Source organism: Scyliorhinus canicula, chromosome 1 (assembly GCF_902713615.1).
Source record: "Scyliorhinus canicula chromosome 1, sScyCan1.1, whole genome shotgun sequence".
Taxonomy (NCBI): Eukaryota; Metazoa; Chordata; class Chondrichthyes; order Carcharhiniformes; family Scyliorhinidae; genus Scyliorhinus; species Scyliorhinus canicula.
The window spans coordinates 11,627,824-11,643,928 of record NC_052146.1 but is presented as its reverse complement, the minus strand read 5'-3'; the positions used below and the strand labels follow the sequence as shown (position 1 = coordinate 11,643,928).

Genomic DNA, 16,105 nt, shown 5'->3' with positions numbered 1-16,105 from the left:
TGGAGGGTGTTAGCTATGCGGAGAGGCTGAATAGGCTCGGACTGTTTTCATTAAAAAGACGGAGGTTGAGGGGTGACCTGATAGAGGTCTACAAGATTATGAGGGGCATGGATAGAGTGGATGGGAAAGCACTCTTTCCCAGGGTGGAGGGGTCTGTCACCAGGGGGCATAGGTTTAAGGTCCGTGGGGCAAAGTTTAGAGAAGATGTGCAAAGCAGGTTTTTTTACACAGAGGGTGGTGAGTGCCTGGAACGTGTTGCCAGGGGAGGTTGTGGAAACAGATACATTAATGGCGTTCCAAAGCCTCCACATCCTTCTGGCAGTGTGGCGACCAGAATTCTGCGCAATATTCCAAGTAAGAAGCAAAGGTGTCAAATGGTGGTTTTGGCAAAACATCTTCAGCATTGGCTGATAATATCTAATACAGGTTGAGTATCCCTTGTCCAAAATTCCAAAAGCTGAAAAATTCCGAAATCCGCACTTTTTCTGAGTTCCAATGTGACGTCACGAGTGGGAAATCCCACAACCCTCTGGGAAGGTATCTTGGCAAACACATGGATAGGATGGGGATAGAGGGATACGGCACAAGGAAGTGCTGGGGTTTTGGCCACGGTTGGTATTATGACCTGTGCATGCTTGGGGGGGGGGGGGGGGGGGGGAGGGCTTGTTCCTGTGCTGTAATGTTCTTTGCACTATTTATCCAGCTAAACATTTTAGCTCCTTTATTGAAAACTTTTTATTCAATCCACAAAGCTCTTTGAGGCATCTAATCAAATACCCCATTACCATCACCCACCAGGTATTCCTGCACCACATGTAATTCCAGGTATGAAAAGGCTTTATATAAGACCATAAGACATAGGAGCAGAATTAGGCCACTTGGCCCATCGAGACTGCTCCGCCATTCAATCATGGCTGATATTTTCTCATCCCCATTCTCCTGCCTTCTCCCATAACCCCTGATCCCCTCATTAATCAAGAACCTATCTATCTCTGTCTTAAAGACACTCAGTGAATTTGTCTCCACAGCCTTCTGCGGCAAAGAGTTCCACAGATTCACCACCCTCTGGCTGAAGAAATTCCTCATCTCTGTTTTAAAGGATCGTCCCTTTAGTCTGAGATGGTGTCCTCTGGTACTAGTTTTTTCTACAAGTGGAAACATCCTCTCCACGCCCACTCTATCCAGGCCTCGCAGTATCCTGTAAGTTTCAATAAGATCCCCTCTCATCCTTCTAAACTCCAACGAATACAGAACCAGAGTCCTCAAACGTTCCTCATACGACAGGTTCTTCATTCCAGGGATCATTCTTGTGAACCTCCTCTGGACCCTTTCCAAGACCAGCACATTTTTCCTTAGATATGGGGCTGGGTTAGCACACTGGGGTAAATTGCTGGCTTTTAAAGCAGACCAAGGCAGGCCAGCAGCATGGTTCAATTCCCGTACCAGCCTCCCCGAACAGGCGCTGGAATGTGGCGACTAGGGGCTTTTCACAGTAACTTCATTGAAGTCTACTCGTGACAATAAGCGATTTTCATTTTATTTCATTTTTTTCATTTTCAAAACTGCTCACAATACTCCAAATGGGGTCTGACCAGAGCCTTATACAGCCTCAGATGTACATCACTGGTCTTGTATTCTAGCCCTCTTGACATGAATGCTAACATTGCATTTGCCTTCTCAACTGCCGACTGAACTTGCACATTAATCTTAAGCGAATCGTGAATAAGAACTCCTAAGTCTCTTTGTGCTTCTGCTTTCCAAAGCATTTCCCCATTTAGAAAATAGTCTTGGCCTAAATTCCTCCTTCCAAAGTGCATAACCTCACACTTTTCCACATTGTATTTAATTTGCCACTTCATTGCCCACTCTCCTAGCTTGGCCAAATCCTTCTGCAGCCCCCTTGCTTCCTCAATACTACCTGTTCCTCTACAGTATCATCTGCAAACTTCGCAACAGTGCCTTCAGTTCCTTCCTCCAGATCATTAATGTATATTGTGGAAAGTTGTGGTCCCAGCACAGACCCCTGAGGCACACCACTAGTCACCGGCTGTCATCCTGAAAAAGACCCCTTTATCCACACTCTCTGCCTTCTGCCAGTCAGCCAATCCTCTATCTATGCCAGGATCTTACCCTTAACACCATGGGCTCTTAACTTATTTAACAGTCTCCTATGCGGCTCCTTGTCAAAGCCCTTCTGGAAATCTAAATAAGTCACGTCCACTGGTTCTCCTTTGTCTAACTTGCTTGTTACTCTGACAGATTTGTCGGACATGACCTCCCTTTGACAAAGCCGTGCTACATAAAACTGCGTTGGTTTGGAATTCCTTATCCCATTCTCGTTAAACGTCCAGTTATTTCTTTATAACATCTGTGCTTCCATGGAAGGGCCTATTGTACAGTTCCACATCAAAAATAAAAACACATTTTATTAATTTTTTCAGCATATCCTACATTTTACATTATATTGGGTTTATTTTCATAGAATCATAGAATTTACAGTGCAGAAGGTGGCCATTCAGCCCATCGTGTCTGCACCGGCTCTTGAAAAGAGCCCCTACCCAACCCCACACCCCCGCCCTATTCCCATAACCCAGTAACCCCACCCAACACTAAGGGCAATTTTGGACACTAAGGGCAATTTATCATGGCCAATCCACCTAACCTGCACATCTTTGGACTGTGGGAGGAAATCGGAGCACCCGGAGGAAACCCACGCACACACGGGGAGAACGTGCAGACTCTGCACACACCGTGGCCCAAGCCGGGATTCGAACCTGGGACCCTGGAGATGTGAAGCAATTGTGCTAACCACTATGCTACCGTGCTGTGGTAAAGTCATACATTTCCCTACAATTAAAATCTCTTGAAGCACAACACTCTATTTTTTTAATGAATATTAAGATAAACATTTTTCTATCATCCTTTATGTGAGGGACCTGGGTGAATCAGATCACACCAGGGCCTCCTTCCAACAACAAAGCTGCAGGGCTTAATGGGCTCGAACTCCTATATCACGATCTGTTTTTGAAACACAGGTTCCAATTTCTTAGACTTTGCTCTTGTGTGAAAACACACAGACCCCAGCTCAATGGGTAGCACCCTCACCCCAGAGTCAGAAAGTCATGGGTTCATGTCCCACTCCAGAGATGAGCAGGTTAGGCAGATTGGCCATGCTAAATCGCCCCTTGGTGGCCACAAGCTTAGGTGGGTTTACTGGGTTACGAGGATAAAGTGGGATTGTGGCCCTAGTTGATTGGATTGGATTGGATTTGTTTATTGTCACGTGTACCGAGGTACAGTGAAAAGTATTTTTCTGCGAGCAGTTCAACAGATCATTAAGTACATGGGAAGAAAAGGAAATGAAAGAAAATACATAATAGGGCAACACAAGGTACACAATGTAACTACATAAGCATTGGCATCGGATGAAGCATACAGGGTGTAGTGTTGATGAGGTCAGTCCATAGGAGGGTCGTATAGGAGTCTGGTAACAGTGGGGAAGAAGCTGTTTTTGAGTCTGTTCGTGCGTGTTCTCAGACTTCTGTATCTCCTGCCTGATGGAAGAAGTTGGAAGAGTGAATAAGCCGGGTGGGAGGGGTCTCTGATTATGCTGCCCGCTTTCCCCAGGCAATGGGAGGTGTAGATAGAGTCAATGGCAGGTTCGTGACATGGGGTGGTCTTTCCAAGGTACAGTGCTGACTCGATGGGCTGAATGGCCTCCCTCTGCACTGTAAGGATTCAATGACTCTATCTGAGCACATCATTCAGTTTTGTTTTGTTCATTCATGGGATGTGGGTGTCACTGGCTGGGCCAACTCTTATTGCTCATCCCAGGGTTCATCATGCAAGTGCCCCTTTCAGAGGGCATTTCAGAGTTAGCCACATTGCTGTGGGTCTGGAGACACATGTAGGTCAGACCATGAAAGGATGGCAGACTTCCTTCCCTAAAGGACATTAGTGAACCAGATGGGTTTTAGGACCAACGACAACGGCGCCATGGTTATCATTAGACTTTTAATTCCAGATTTTAATGGATTCAAATTTCACCATTAGCCCAGGTGGGATTGGATCCCCAGAGCATTACCCCCCTGGGTCTCTGGGTAAACCGTCCAGTGACAATACCACTGTGCCACCATATCCCCTTTTAGATGAGACACTAACATAAGAACATAAGAACTAGGAGCAGGAGTAGGCCATCTGGCCCCTCGAGCCTGCACCACCATTCAATGAGATCATGGCTGATCTTTTGTGGACTCAGCTCCACTTTCCGGCCCGAACACCATAACCCTTAATCCCTTTATTCTTCAAAAAACTATCTATCTTTACCTTAAAAACATTTAATGAAGGAGCCTCAACTGCTTCACTGGGCAAGGAATTCCATAGATTCACAACCCTTTGGGTGAAGAAGTTCCTCCTAAACTCAGTCCTAAATCTACTTCCCCTTATTTGAGGCTATGTCCCCTAGTTCTGCTTTCACCCGCCAGTGGAAACAACCTGCCCGCATCTATCCTATCTATTCCCTTCATAATTTTAAATGTTTCTATAAGATCCCCCCTCATCCTTCTAAATTCCAACGAGTACAGTCCCAGTACTCTCAACCTTTCCTCATAATCCAACCCCTTCAGCTCTGGGATTAACCTAGTGAATCTCCTCTGCACACCCTCCAGTGCCAGTACGTCCTTTCTCAAGTAAGGAGACCAAAACTGAACACAATGCTCCAGGTGTGGCCTCACTAACACCTTGTACAATTGCAACATAACCTCCCTAGTCTTAAACTCCATCCCTCTAGCAATGAAGGACAAAATTCCATTTGCCTTCTTAATCACCTGTTGCACCTGTAAACCAACTTTCTGTGACTCATGCACTAGCACACCCAGGTCTCTCTGCACAGCGGCATGCTTTAATATTTTATCGTTTAAATAATAATCCCGTTTGCTGTTATTCCTACCAAAATGAATAACCTCACATTTGTCAAGATTGTATTCCATTTGCCAGGCCTGAGGCTCTGTCGCCCCTCTGGTTATATTTCAAAGATGGGGAGGGGCGTTCTGTCCAGTGTCCTGGACAATATTTATCCCTCAACCAACATCACTAAAACAGATCATTTGGTCATGATGCCACTGCTGTTTAGGGAACCTTGCTGTCTATAAATTGGCTGCCGTGTCTTCTGCATTACAACAGTGGCTGCACTCTGAAAGTACTTCATTGACTGCAAAATACTTTGGGACATCCTTGGGACGTGAAAAACGCTTTTTTATTTTTTAACCTCTGGGACCCATTTGACTCCAGGCCAGATGAAAGTCTCCTCTTTCATGAAAGCAATCCTTTTTAGGTGTGGTGTGTTTGGAAAGTCTCAGCTCCTTGTTGGGACACATCCAAAGCACTGAACTGCCTACAATTCCTCAGTAGCCCACAGTCTCACTCAGGGAAGCCACAAGAATGTCTGGCACATGAAACGGAAATATTGTGCTGGCACTATGGAGGTGTTCCTCATCAGGGTGAGATCCTGCCCTGCATTTAATCAGTTCCGAACCTCATTTGCAAGCATTTAATGGTTACACTTAGCGTCAAAGTGAAAGCATCCTATTCCCAGGACTGACATTACTCAGAAAATTAAAATTCCTCTCCTTCTCATCCAGAATACAAAAGGCAAGGAAGTTATGGTAAGCCTTTACAAATTACTGGTTGTCCCTCAGCTAGAATATTGCACCCAACTCTGCACCACATTTTAGGATGTCAGAGGGTTTAAGGAGACTTACTAGAATCGCATCAGGTATGAGGGATTTCCTGAGTAGCTGGATTGTTATCTCTATAGCAGAAATGATTACGGGGAGATTTAATCCAAGTGCTCAGAATTATGAGGGATTTTCATATTGACAGAAAGAAACTATTTCCACTGGCAGAAGGGCCAGTAACCAGCTAATAATTTTTATTGGCACAAGTAGGCTTACATTAACACTGCAATGAAGTTACTGTGAAAAGCCCCTAGTCGCCTCATTCCATCACCTGTTTGGGTACACGGAGGGAAAATTCAGAATATCCAAATGATCTAATAAGCACATCTTTCGGAACTTGTAGGAAGAAACCGGAGCACCCGGAGGAAACCCAGGCAGACACAGGGAGAACGTGCAGACTCTGCACAGACAGTGACCCAAGCCGGGAATCGAACTTGGAGCAGTGAAGCAACTGTGCTAACCACTGTGCTACCCTGCCGTTCAAGAATGGGGGAAAAGGAAAAGTATTGTTGACATAGCAGGTGTTTGTAAAAGGCAGAGTACAGACCGTACTCAACAAACCTGTGCTGGCAAAACCCAAAACAAAATGTCTGTTGGATGTGATTCTGTAACTGGGCAGCACTTCCTGAACAATTTTGACTGCGCTAAAAGCTAAACCAACAACCAATTTAAGATAATCAGCTGAGCTTGCAGCATGGCTCATTTAGGCTTACTAGAAGTGAGGCACATTCGTACAGAGACCCGTTTTCTGCAAACAAAAGAAATATGTTCAGGTTTGCGCCTCTCAGGAGGGGAACTTGTAGCTCCTCGTTGTTTTCTCCATGGCTTGAAAAGGAAGACATTGCATGGTTTTAGGGAAAGAGGGGAGTAGAACCCAATTGGTCATCTCTTTCAAAGAGCTGGCACAGACATGATGGACTGTATGTGCTCCTTGTGTGCTGTGAACTATTCGACAACTTAAATTCACTTGGATGCTGCATACCATCGGAGAACAGACTCGGGCTCAGAACATTTGGCATCAGATCCCCATCTGTAGAAATTTTAACCTGAATCAGTGGATCTCCACACAAGGTGTTCCAATTGGAGTGATTTCTGTTTCCTAAGTTTCCGAGCAAAGGAGCTGCTGTATCAGCACTGGATATTCTCTGGTGCCTTGTTTGAGTTATCAATCCATATGTGCGAGCTTTGACATGAAACGCAATGGATACTCAACTGCAGAGACATCACATCCAAGTTCCATCCTGTTCTCTCCCAGGGTTCATGCAAGTTCAGAACCAGCAGAGGCCACCAGATGGCAATCAAGACTTTGTACCATTTCTGGCTTCATCACAGCCAATTGCAGATTCCCAGCACCCCGACAGAGGTCATCTAAATCTCAGATTGAGGAATGATTCTGAACCTGTAACATTGAACAAGCTCCCGACACGAACGAGGGAGCAACTAAATACTTATCGAGGGAGTCCAATTAAAGTAACTCTGCAGCTATCATCGTGCAGTCTGCTCCTGATGATTAGAAATTATTTATTGTGCTTAAAACACCCGTACCAGCCTCCCCGGAGAGGCGCCGGAATGTGGCGACTAGGGGCTTTTCACAGTAACTTCATTGAAGCCTACTCGTGACAATAAGCGATTTTCATTTCATTAAAAACAATTGTTCAAGAATTTTAAGAAGGCAACATAAACAATGCAGCAAAAATGGGAAGTTAGAATGATCAATTAATTTGAACTAAGTAAAATGTACAGCACCAGAATTGTCCCCTGAGGTTCCTCTCCAAGTTCCTCACCACTCCAACTTGGAAAAATAGCGGCATTCCTTCACTGTAGCTATCCTGGAACAACCTCCCTAACAGCACTACGGGTGTACCTACACCTCCGGGACTGCAGGGGTTCAGGAAGGCAGCTCGCCACCACCTTCTGAAGGGCAACTGGGGATGGTCAATAAATGCTGGCCCAACCAGCGACACCCACATTCCGTAAATTCCCGTACCAGCCTCCCCGAACAGGCGCCGGAATGTGGCGACTAAGGGCTTTTCACAGTAACTTCGTTTAAAGCCTACTTGTGACAATAAACGATTTTCATTTCATTTCAATTAATTTTAAAAAAATCTTTCCAAAGCCGCAGGCCCATGAAACTTAAACAGAACAACCGAGAAGTAAGAGTACTATACCACAGAGAAGAGTGAATATCTGCACTCCCTACCTCGATGTTGTCTTCACCGTGGCGCTGTACTGCCTCTTGCTCAGATAGGCCGACACAGCCATACTCCAATGGTGTGAAAACTGCCGTGGCAACCTACATATATAAAGCAAGCATTTGAACTGGATATAAACATTAGGTGACTAGATCAATGCCACCATCCCCGCCTCATGTTGTAAGTTAGGTGTCCAACCTCATCACCCTCATTCACTCAGGTGAATGCATAAAGATCCACATGGCAGAATTTCAAACAACAGCAGAGGGGAGTTCATAGAATCATACAATTTACAGTGCAGAAGGAGGCCATTCGACCCATCGAGTCTGCACGGGCCTTTGGAAAGAGCATCCTACTTAGGCCCAACACCTCCACCCTATCCCCTTTATCCCAGTAACCCCACCTCACCTTTTTGGATGCGATGGGCAATTTAGAATGTCCAATCCACCTAACCTGCACATCTTCGGACTGTGGGAGGAAACCGGAGCACCCGGAGGAAACCCATGCAGACGCGGGGAGAAACGTAGTGACCCAAGCCGGGAATCGAACTTGGGACCCAGGCGCTGTGAAGCAGCTGTGCTAACCACTGGGCTACCATGCTGCCCTGCGTCCTGGCCAACAGTGATCCCTCAACCAATATCACAAACAGCTTATCTGGTCATTTATCTCAAGTGCTGTTTGTGTGCAAATGGTCTGCCGCGTATCTTACGTGCCAAATAGTAAGCGTGCTTCAAAAGTGCTTCATTGGCTGTGAAGCACTTTGGGGCACTATTACATCGTGAAAGGTGCCCTGGAAACGCAAGTTTTGCTTTCCAACAGAGTGCACACCAGCTGGTCTTCTCCTGGTATCGGGTAATTCCACGGTTGAACCAGCCTCAGATGGTGACAAACATCTCACAATAGAGCACATATCCCATCAGCCAAATAAGCAGCAGCTCTTGTTATAGAGACTCGCTGACCTTCGGTAAAATTGCAAAGCTAATCACAATTGTATCTTCTATAAATATCCCATTACACATGGACACACAATTAAAACCTTTCTTCAATAGATTGACTGAGACACAATCCTTTTTGAGCTGACTGCTGCAGAATTTACCCACAAGATTTACTCACGTTGTCATAGTCCATCAGCTCAGTAGATTTGCCAAAAAGTCTATGTGCCAACAGCTTCCCGGCTTTGATAGCTGTAGGCGTCAGCTCCGGCCGGCCCTGTTAAACAAAGAGGTAAAATGAACAAAACCTCCCTTGAATAAAAAAATATTTATTAGTATTCTATTTTGTCCCTGGCTGCTTATTTATGACATTACTATAAATCACAGGAGATATTGCATAAGATTGTACTGGACAAAAGACTGGTAGGCATGTTTTGTATCTCTTAGTCATGTATAATTGCCCTAATTTTAGCTATTTAGCCCATTGCAAGTAGCTGCCGTTTCTGCCTTTAACATGGTCAAAGCTGACTGCATCTTCCTCTGAGACAGCCAAAGGTCTTTCTAATAATAATAATCTTTATTGTCACAAGTGGGCTTACATTAACATTGCAATGAAGTTGCTGTGAAAAGTCAATATCCGTACAGTGCAGAAGGAGGCCATTTGGCCCATTGAGTCTGTGCCGACTCTCTGAAAGAGCACCCGACCTAGGCCCACTCCTCCACCCTCTCCCCACAACCCACCTAACCTGCACGTCTTTGGACACCAAGGGGCAATTTACCGTGGCCAATCCACCTAACCTGCCCATCTTTGGACTGTGGGAGGATATTGGAGCACCCGGAGGAAACCCACGCAGACACGGGGAGAATGTGCAAACTCCACACAGTCACCCAAGGCCGGTATTGAACCCGGGTCCCTGGTGCTGAGAGGCAGTAGTGCTAACCACTGTGCCACCGTGCTGCAATATTAAAGTAAAGTACTGACAGCTTTTTTGCTTTGGGTGGGTGAGATAGGCTGTACCCGTGCAGAAAGAACTCCCTCAGGATTGCAAGTCATGAAAGTGTCAGCTACTGAACAATTTTATGGGCTGAGTTTATAGTGCTGAAATTCTGATGTCTGTCAGCCTGAATTGTGATCAGCAACTACAAGTAATGTAGCATCGAATGCCAAAACCGTTAAAATTACAGCAGAATAATCCTGCTACCAATTTCCCCTTGTCGAACGCAATGCATTTCACACAAACTACAATAAATGAAATCTAAAGTTTGTATTTTGTAGGTAGCAGTAGCTGGATCACGTCCTACCTCTGCTATATCTCCAATTGCATAGATGTGAGAAGTTGAAGTTTCTTCGTTATCCCCCACAATGACTTTCCCTGTTTCTGGATTAATCTGGACCCCGGCTTTGTCGAGACGCAGGCCTCCTGTTTCAGGCGCTCGACCTGCAACCAATTGGGAAGGTAAGTGTGTAATCAGCAAAGGAAGGATGTCACTTTTTCCAGACAGTGTGCAATTACAGCCGAGCACACGTCCATGAGGTTCAGGTGTTACGCTTTGTTACAGATGCAAAACAATCTTAAAAACAGAGAAAAAGGCAGTAATCGATTTGGAACTTGAAATTTACAGGTGGCCACACACGTCTGTGAATTCCTTAGATTAGTAGCTGGGTTTGCACATTTTGAACAAGGACGTCATATGTTTTTCTCTGATGGACAAGACATGAAATTTCTTAAAAGTCAAATACTTCTCCAATTCCTATGACTGCTCTTGCATTAGTCTTGCTCAATAATGTGACAGAAAACTATCACCAATCCAGTCTGACTTTCATCCAAGCTATTCACCCACGGAATTTGACTTGCAAATACCATTGCTGGACAGACATACCAAATCTGTTTTAATGTTTCAAAGTAATGCGTCATCATGAAAGCAGGTCTTCAGCTACGTGGAAGAGGCGGTCTTGACAGCAACAGGGACATTTGTTGTACGATTGTCAGCCTTCAGCTTGCTTCAGCGGCACTGGGCAGTGATCTGGAGACACTCATCAAGCCCGGCAGACATTAACATAGTCTTCTTCCCAAGAGTCACTGACGGCTGGTGAGAGAGATCCTGTCAGAGATTCATCTCGGCAGTCACTTGCCACTGAGCCACTCAGACATGAAATTTGTCCCAATAACTTACTGCTCCTGTTTGGTAAGGTAACTATTGTGTAAATCCAATAGACAAATATGGATTTTTAAGCCATTAGCCCCACGTCAATCCTCTTCCTGTGGAGGCAGTGACATAAGGTGTGGTTTGACCTTTAATGTAGCAATATACCTTTAATGTAGCAATGCACCCCAAGTTGTTCCACAGGTATATTATCAGACAAAATTTTATATCGAGCCACAGAGAGATACGAGGACCGGTGAACAAGAGCTTGGTCAGGAGGGGGTTTCAGGATTAAATTAGCCTTAAAAGAGATTGTGGTAGAGAGGCAGTAAGGTTTAAGGAAGGAACTCAAGTTCTCAGGGCCGAGACAGTTGAGGACACAGCCTGGAACAAAGGAAATCAGAAAAGTACGAAAGACCAGAATAGCGACTCTCTGGTATGTTACACAGGTGACCATCTTTTCTATTGGAAGTGGCACAACCCTGACAGCTAGACAGTTAAGGTTGATCCATAGGTTCCAGTGGGAGATGGGTTAAATGATGAGGATTCTAAATGATTATCCCCTCCTCTTGGCCACTGTTGCCCTTGTACCATCCTCTACCTCCTTCAATGGTGCCCTGAAATAACTGACCAGGAATCACACTAGAACAGCCAGGCATCTGCTTCAGGACTGACCTGGGCATCTCTATGTACAAATGGCTGCAGCCTATTGTTCTCACTGAGCTACATTGGCTCCAAGTCCAGCAATGACTTGCTTTTGAAATGCTCATGCTTGCCTTTAAATTCCTTCACAGCCGTACCCAGCCAGAACTCTTTAACATCCCTCAAGTCCGGCAAACTCTCCGAGATCGCTTTACTTCTCCAATTCAGGTCTTTTGTGCATTCCCGATAATCGTCCAGTGCTGCTGCTGAGACTTTCAATCCTGGAGTTCCCTCCCTAAACCTCTCTTCTCCTCCCTCAAGATGCTTCCTAAACTTTCTCTCTTTGACCAAACCTTCCATCGCTGCCCTGATACGTCCCGTGTCTCGGAGTCAAAATCTCTGATCATCGCTCCTGTGGAAGTGCCTCGTGGTGTTTCAACACATTAGTGGCAGTAAATAAATGAAAGTTGTTGTCCTGTGTCACTGGTGTACAACTCACAAGACATTACTGTAAAACTGATTGAATTTGTCCAGAAGCTGCTCATGACGTTTAGGCCACGTTTCCTAAAGATGATCTGTCTCGGTATGCAGGTCACACACCCAAAGTTTCCCAAGCGCAAAAAACCTGCCAGAAATGTGCAGCTTATGTCACAGATTTACAGTAACTGGGTCAATAGGTTACACCTCCAAAATCTGGGCCGGTTTCCCAGTCCAACAGTTCTCAGAATAAATGTAATAGGAAGAAAAAGGCAGAGTTGGGACAAGTGTATGCGCCCTGCCACGCCAGAAACTTAATAGTTGGGAGTGTTTTTTTCTCCCGAAAGTCTGATTACACGTTGTAACAGGAGGATAAAATTCTGGCATATTAATCATTTTCTCAGCTCCGAGCTGATCATAGTAATTAAAGGGGAGGTTCATAAAACCTCTGCCAATTGTTTGAAAAGCAAAATTAAAGGTTTTTGGGTGCAAAAGGTGGAGTGGAATTAGGCTGAAGGGCTTGTAGAGAAAATCAAAGGCACACCCTAGATGGGCTGAATGGCCTACTCGCGTGCTGTAACACTACCCTCAGGCTGATATGGGCAATAGATAACAGGCTTGCCAGTGCTCCCCTATCCCAGGATCAAACGTGGCCTAAAAAATAGACTGCACCACCCTCTGACTATCACAAGGACAAATTGTGTGGAACGCCAAGTGGGGAAATATGCAAGCTTTACAATCACACAATATCAACAACTTGCCTTTATATATCCTCCTTAACGGAGTGATACGTCTCGAGGCGCGTGATAGAACACAACAGAATAAAATTAGATATCAGGTGTCAGGAAAGCTGAAGTAGTTTTAGATAAGCTATATTTGTATCATTAAATATTAGAAATAAGGTATAGACTTGAGTAGGTTTATTTTAGTGGTTCTATGTAAGGAAGGGTAAAGCGTTAAATTCATTGCATCTGGGCTTTTTTTGTTCTCGTTAAACTGTGTTTCTATTGTGCCGAGTGTTTTTAAGGCCTGGAAAATAAATAAACGCTTGGAGAAGGAATGGGTGGTTGCTTAGCAACCAGGAACATCTTTACGGTAGGATGGCCTTTTGTTTTTGTGATCATGTTTAACTGAATTCACAGCAGTAGGTGATAGAAAGAAGAGCCAGTAGCAGAAATCTAAACGACAGCTAGTTAAGGAAACTAGGGAAATGACGAGGTGGTTCTTGGAAGCATGGAGTTAAAGGAACAGAGAAAACTGGATCCATAACAGAGCTGAGGAGTTTGAGAATGAGAATATATCTGAAGTGGTTCTAATGTTTCTGATATCTTACCACAGGCTGTGAATGGTAGTTCATAGAATCATAGAATTTACAGTGCAGGAGGCCATTCGGCCCATCCAGCCAGCGCCAGCCCTTAGAAAGAGCACTAAGCCCACACCTCCACCCTATCCCCGTAACCCAGTAACCCCACCTAACCTTTTTTTTTAATACTAAGATCAACTTAGCATGGCCAATCCACCTAACCTGCACATCTTTGGACTGAGAGAGGAAACCGGAGAACCCGGAATAAACCCACGCAGACACGGGGAGAACGTGCAGACTCCGCACAGTCAGTGACCCAAGCCGGGAATCGAACTGGGATCCTGGAGCTGTGAAGTGACTGTGCTAACCACTGTGCTACCGTGCCCTTAGTTGACAGGATAATGGAGTTCAAATATTTGTGGAGCAATCGGTGACTGGATCAGTTTTGTAAAAGCATTACTAATAATAATAATCTTTATTGTCACAAGTAGGCTTACATTAACACTGCAATGAATTTACTGTGAAAATCCCCCAGTTGCCACATTCCGGCGCCTGTTCAGGTACACAGAGGGAGAATTCAGAGGGTGGAATTCTCCGCAACGGCCGACGCCGTCGTGAATCACGGAGTGTTCCACGACGGTGTTGGAGGCCACTCCTCGCCCACTATTTCCCCCCCCCCCCCCGAGGGGCTAGGAGCGGCGTTTCGTGAAACTGGGCCGCCGGGCCTTGATGATGGCGCCAAGGCGGCGCGCCGATAATGATGCGGCCGGTGTCGCCTTAGTGACGTCAGCCACGCATGCGCAGGTTGGCCGGCTCCAACCCGCGCATGCGCAGTTGCCATCTTCCCCTCCGCTGCCCCGCAAGACGTGGCGGCTTGATCTTGCGAGGCATCGGATGGAAAAGAGTGCGTCTCTTAGAGACGCTGGCCCGACGATCGGTGGGCACCGATCGCGGGTCAGTCCCCTCCCGAGCACGGCCGTTGTGCTCGATCCCCTCTCCGCCCCCCACAGGCCCCAAACTTACCTTTCGCGCTATGTTCACGCCGGCAGCGACCAGGTGTGGTTGCCGCCGGCGTGAACAGGTCGGGAACGGCAGGCCGCTCGGCCCATCTGGGCCGGAGAATCGCGGGTTGCCGTGAAAAACGGCGACCCGCGATTCTCCGAGCGGTGTGTCACAAAAAGCGTCACGCCATTTTGGGGGGGGGGGGGTGGGAGAATCGCGGGGGGTGCCAGAGCAGCCCTCCCGCGATTCTCCCACCCGGCCTGGGGAGCAGTGAATCATGCCCAGAATGTCCAGTTCACCTAACATGCACGTCTTTTAGGACTTGTGGGAGGAAACCGGAGCACCCGGAGGAAACCCACGCAAACACGCGGAGAACATGCAGACTTTGCACAGACAGTGACCCAAGCCGGGAATTGAACCTGGGACCCTGGAGCTGTGAAGCAACTGTGCTACCCATTGTGCTACTGTGCTGACCTAGGCTTCCTTAGAAGCAGAGTTGAATCAGCAACCTAAGACCATAAGACATAGGAGCAGAATTAGGCCACTCGGCCCATCAAGTCTGCTCTGCCAGTCAACCATGGCCGACACTCTTCTCATCCCCATTCTCCTGCCTTCTCCCCATAACCCCTGATCCCCTTATTAATCAAGAACCTATCTATCTCTGTCTTAAAGACACTCAGTGAATTGGCCTCCACAGCCTTCTGCAGCAAAGAGTTCCACAGATTCACCACCCTCTGGCTGAAGTAATTCCTTCTCATATCTGTTTCAAAAGATCGGCCCTTTCGTCTAAGATTGCGACCTCTGCTTCTACTTTTTCCTACAAGTGGAAACATCCTCTCCACGTCCACTCTATCCAGGCCTTGCAGTATTCTGCGAGTTTCAATAAGATCCCCCCTCATCCTTCTAAATTCCAATGAGTACAGCCCCAGAGTCCTCAACCGTTCCTCATACGATAAGTTCTTCATTCCAGGGATCATTCTTGTGAACCTCAGGACCCTTTCCAAGGCCAGCACATCCTTCTTTAGAAATGGGGCCCAAAACTGCTCACAATACTCCAAGTGGGGTTTCACCAGAGCCTTACACAGCCTCAGAAGTACATCCCTGGTCTTGAATTCTAGCCCTTGCAACATGAATGCTAACATTACATTTCCCTTCTTAACTGCCGACTGAACCTGCACGTTAACCTTGAGAGAATCATGAACAAGAACTCCCAAGTCCCTTTGTGCTTCTGATTTCCTAAGCATCTTCCCATTTAGAAAATAGTCTATGCCTCCATTTCTCCTTCCAAAGTTCATAACCTCACACTTTTCCACATTGTATTCCATCTACCACTTCTTTGCCCGCTCTCCTCGCCTGTCCACGTCCTTCTGCAGCCCGCCTGCTTTCTCAATACTACATGCCCCTCTACAGATCTTTGTATCATCTGCAAACTTCGCAACAGTGCCTTCAGTTCCTTCCTCCAGATCATTAATGTATATTGTGAAAGGTTGTGGTCCCAGCACCGACCCCTGAGGCAGACCACTAGTCACCGGCTGCCATCCTGAAAAAGACCCCTTTATCCCCACTCTCTGCCTTCTGCCAGTCAGCCAATCCTCTATCCATGCCAGGATCTTGCCCTTAACACCATGGGCTCTTAACTTATTTAACAGTCTCCTATGCGGTACCTTGTCAAAGGCC

The 16,105-nt window shown here is 46.2% G+C and overlaps 1 protein-coding gene across 1 annotated transcript in view; it reads right to left on the bottom strand.

Annotated features, from left to right (window-relative positions):
* Nucleotides 1-16,105, bottom strand: part of txnrd2.2 (thioredoxin reductase 2, tandem duplicate 2) — a 120,551-nt gene that overhangs the window by 8,206 nt on the left and 96,240 nt on the right. Inside the window, exons 12-14 of the mRNA XM_038809445.1 lie at nt 10,162-10,298; nt 9,041-9,136; nt 7,936-8,028 (exon numbers count right to left, since the gene is read on the bottom strand). Of these exons, the coding sequence (XP_038665373.1) occupies nt 7,936-8,028; nt 9,041-9,136; nt 10,162-10,298 (326 nt within the window). The remainder of the gene's footprint in view (nt 1-7,935; nt 8,029-9,040; nt 9,137-10,161; nt 10,299-16,105) is intronic.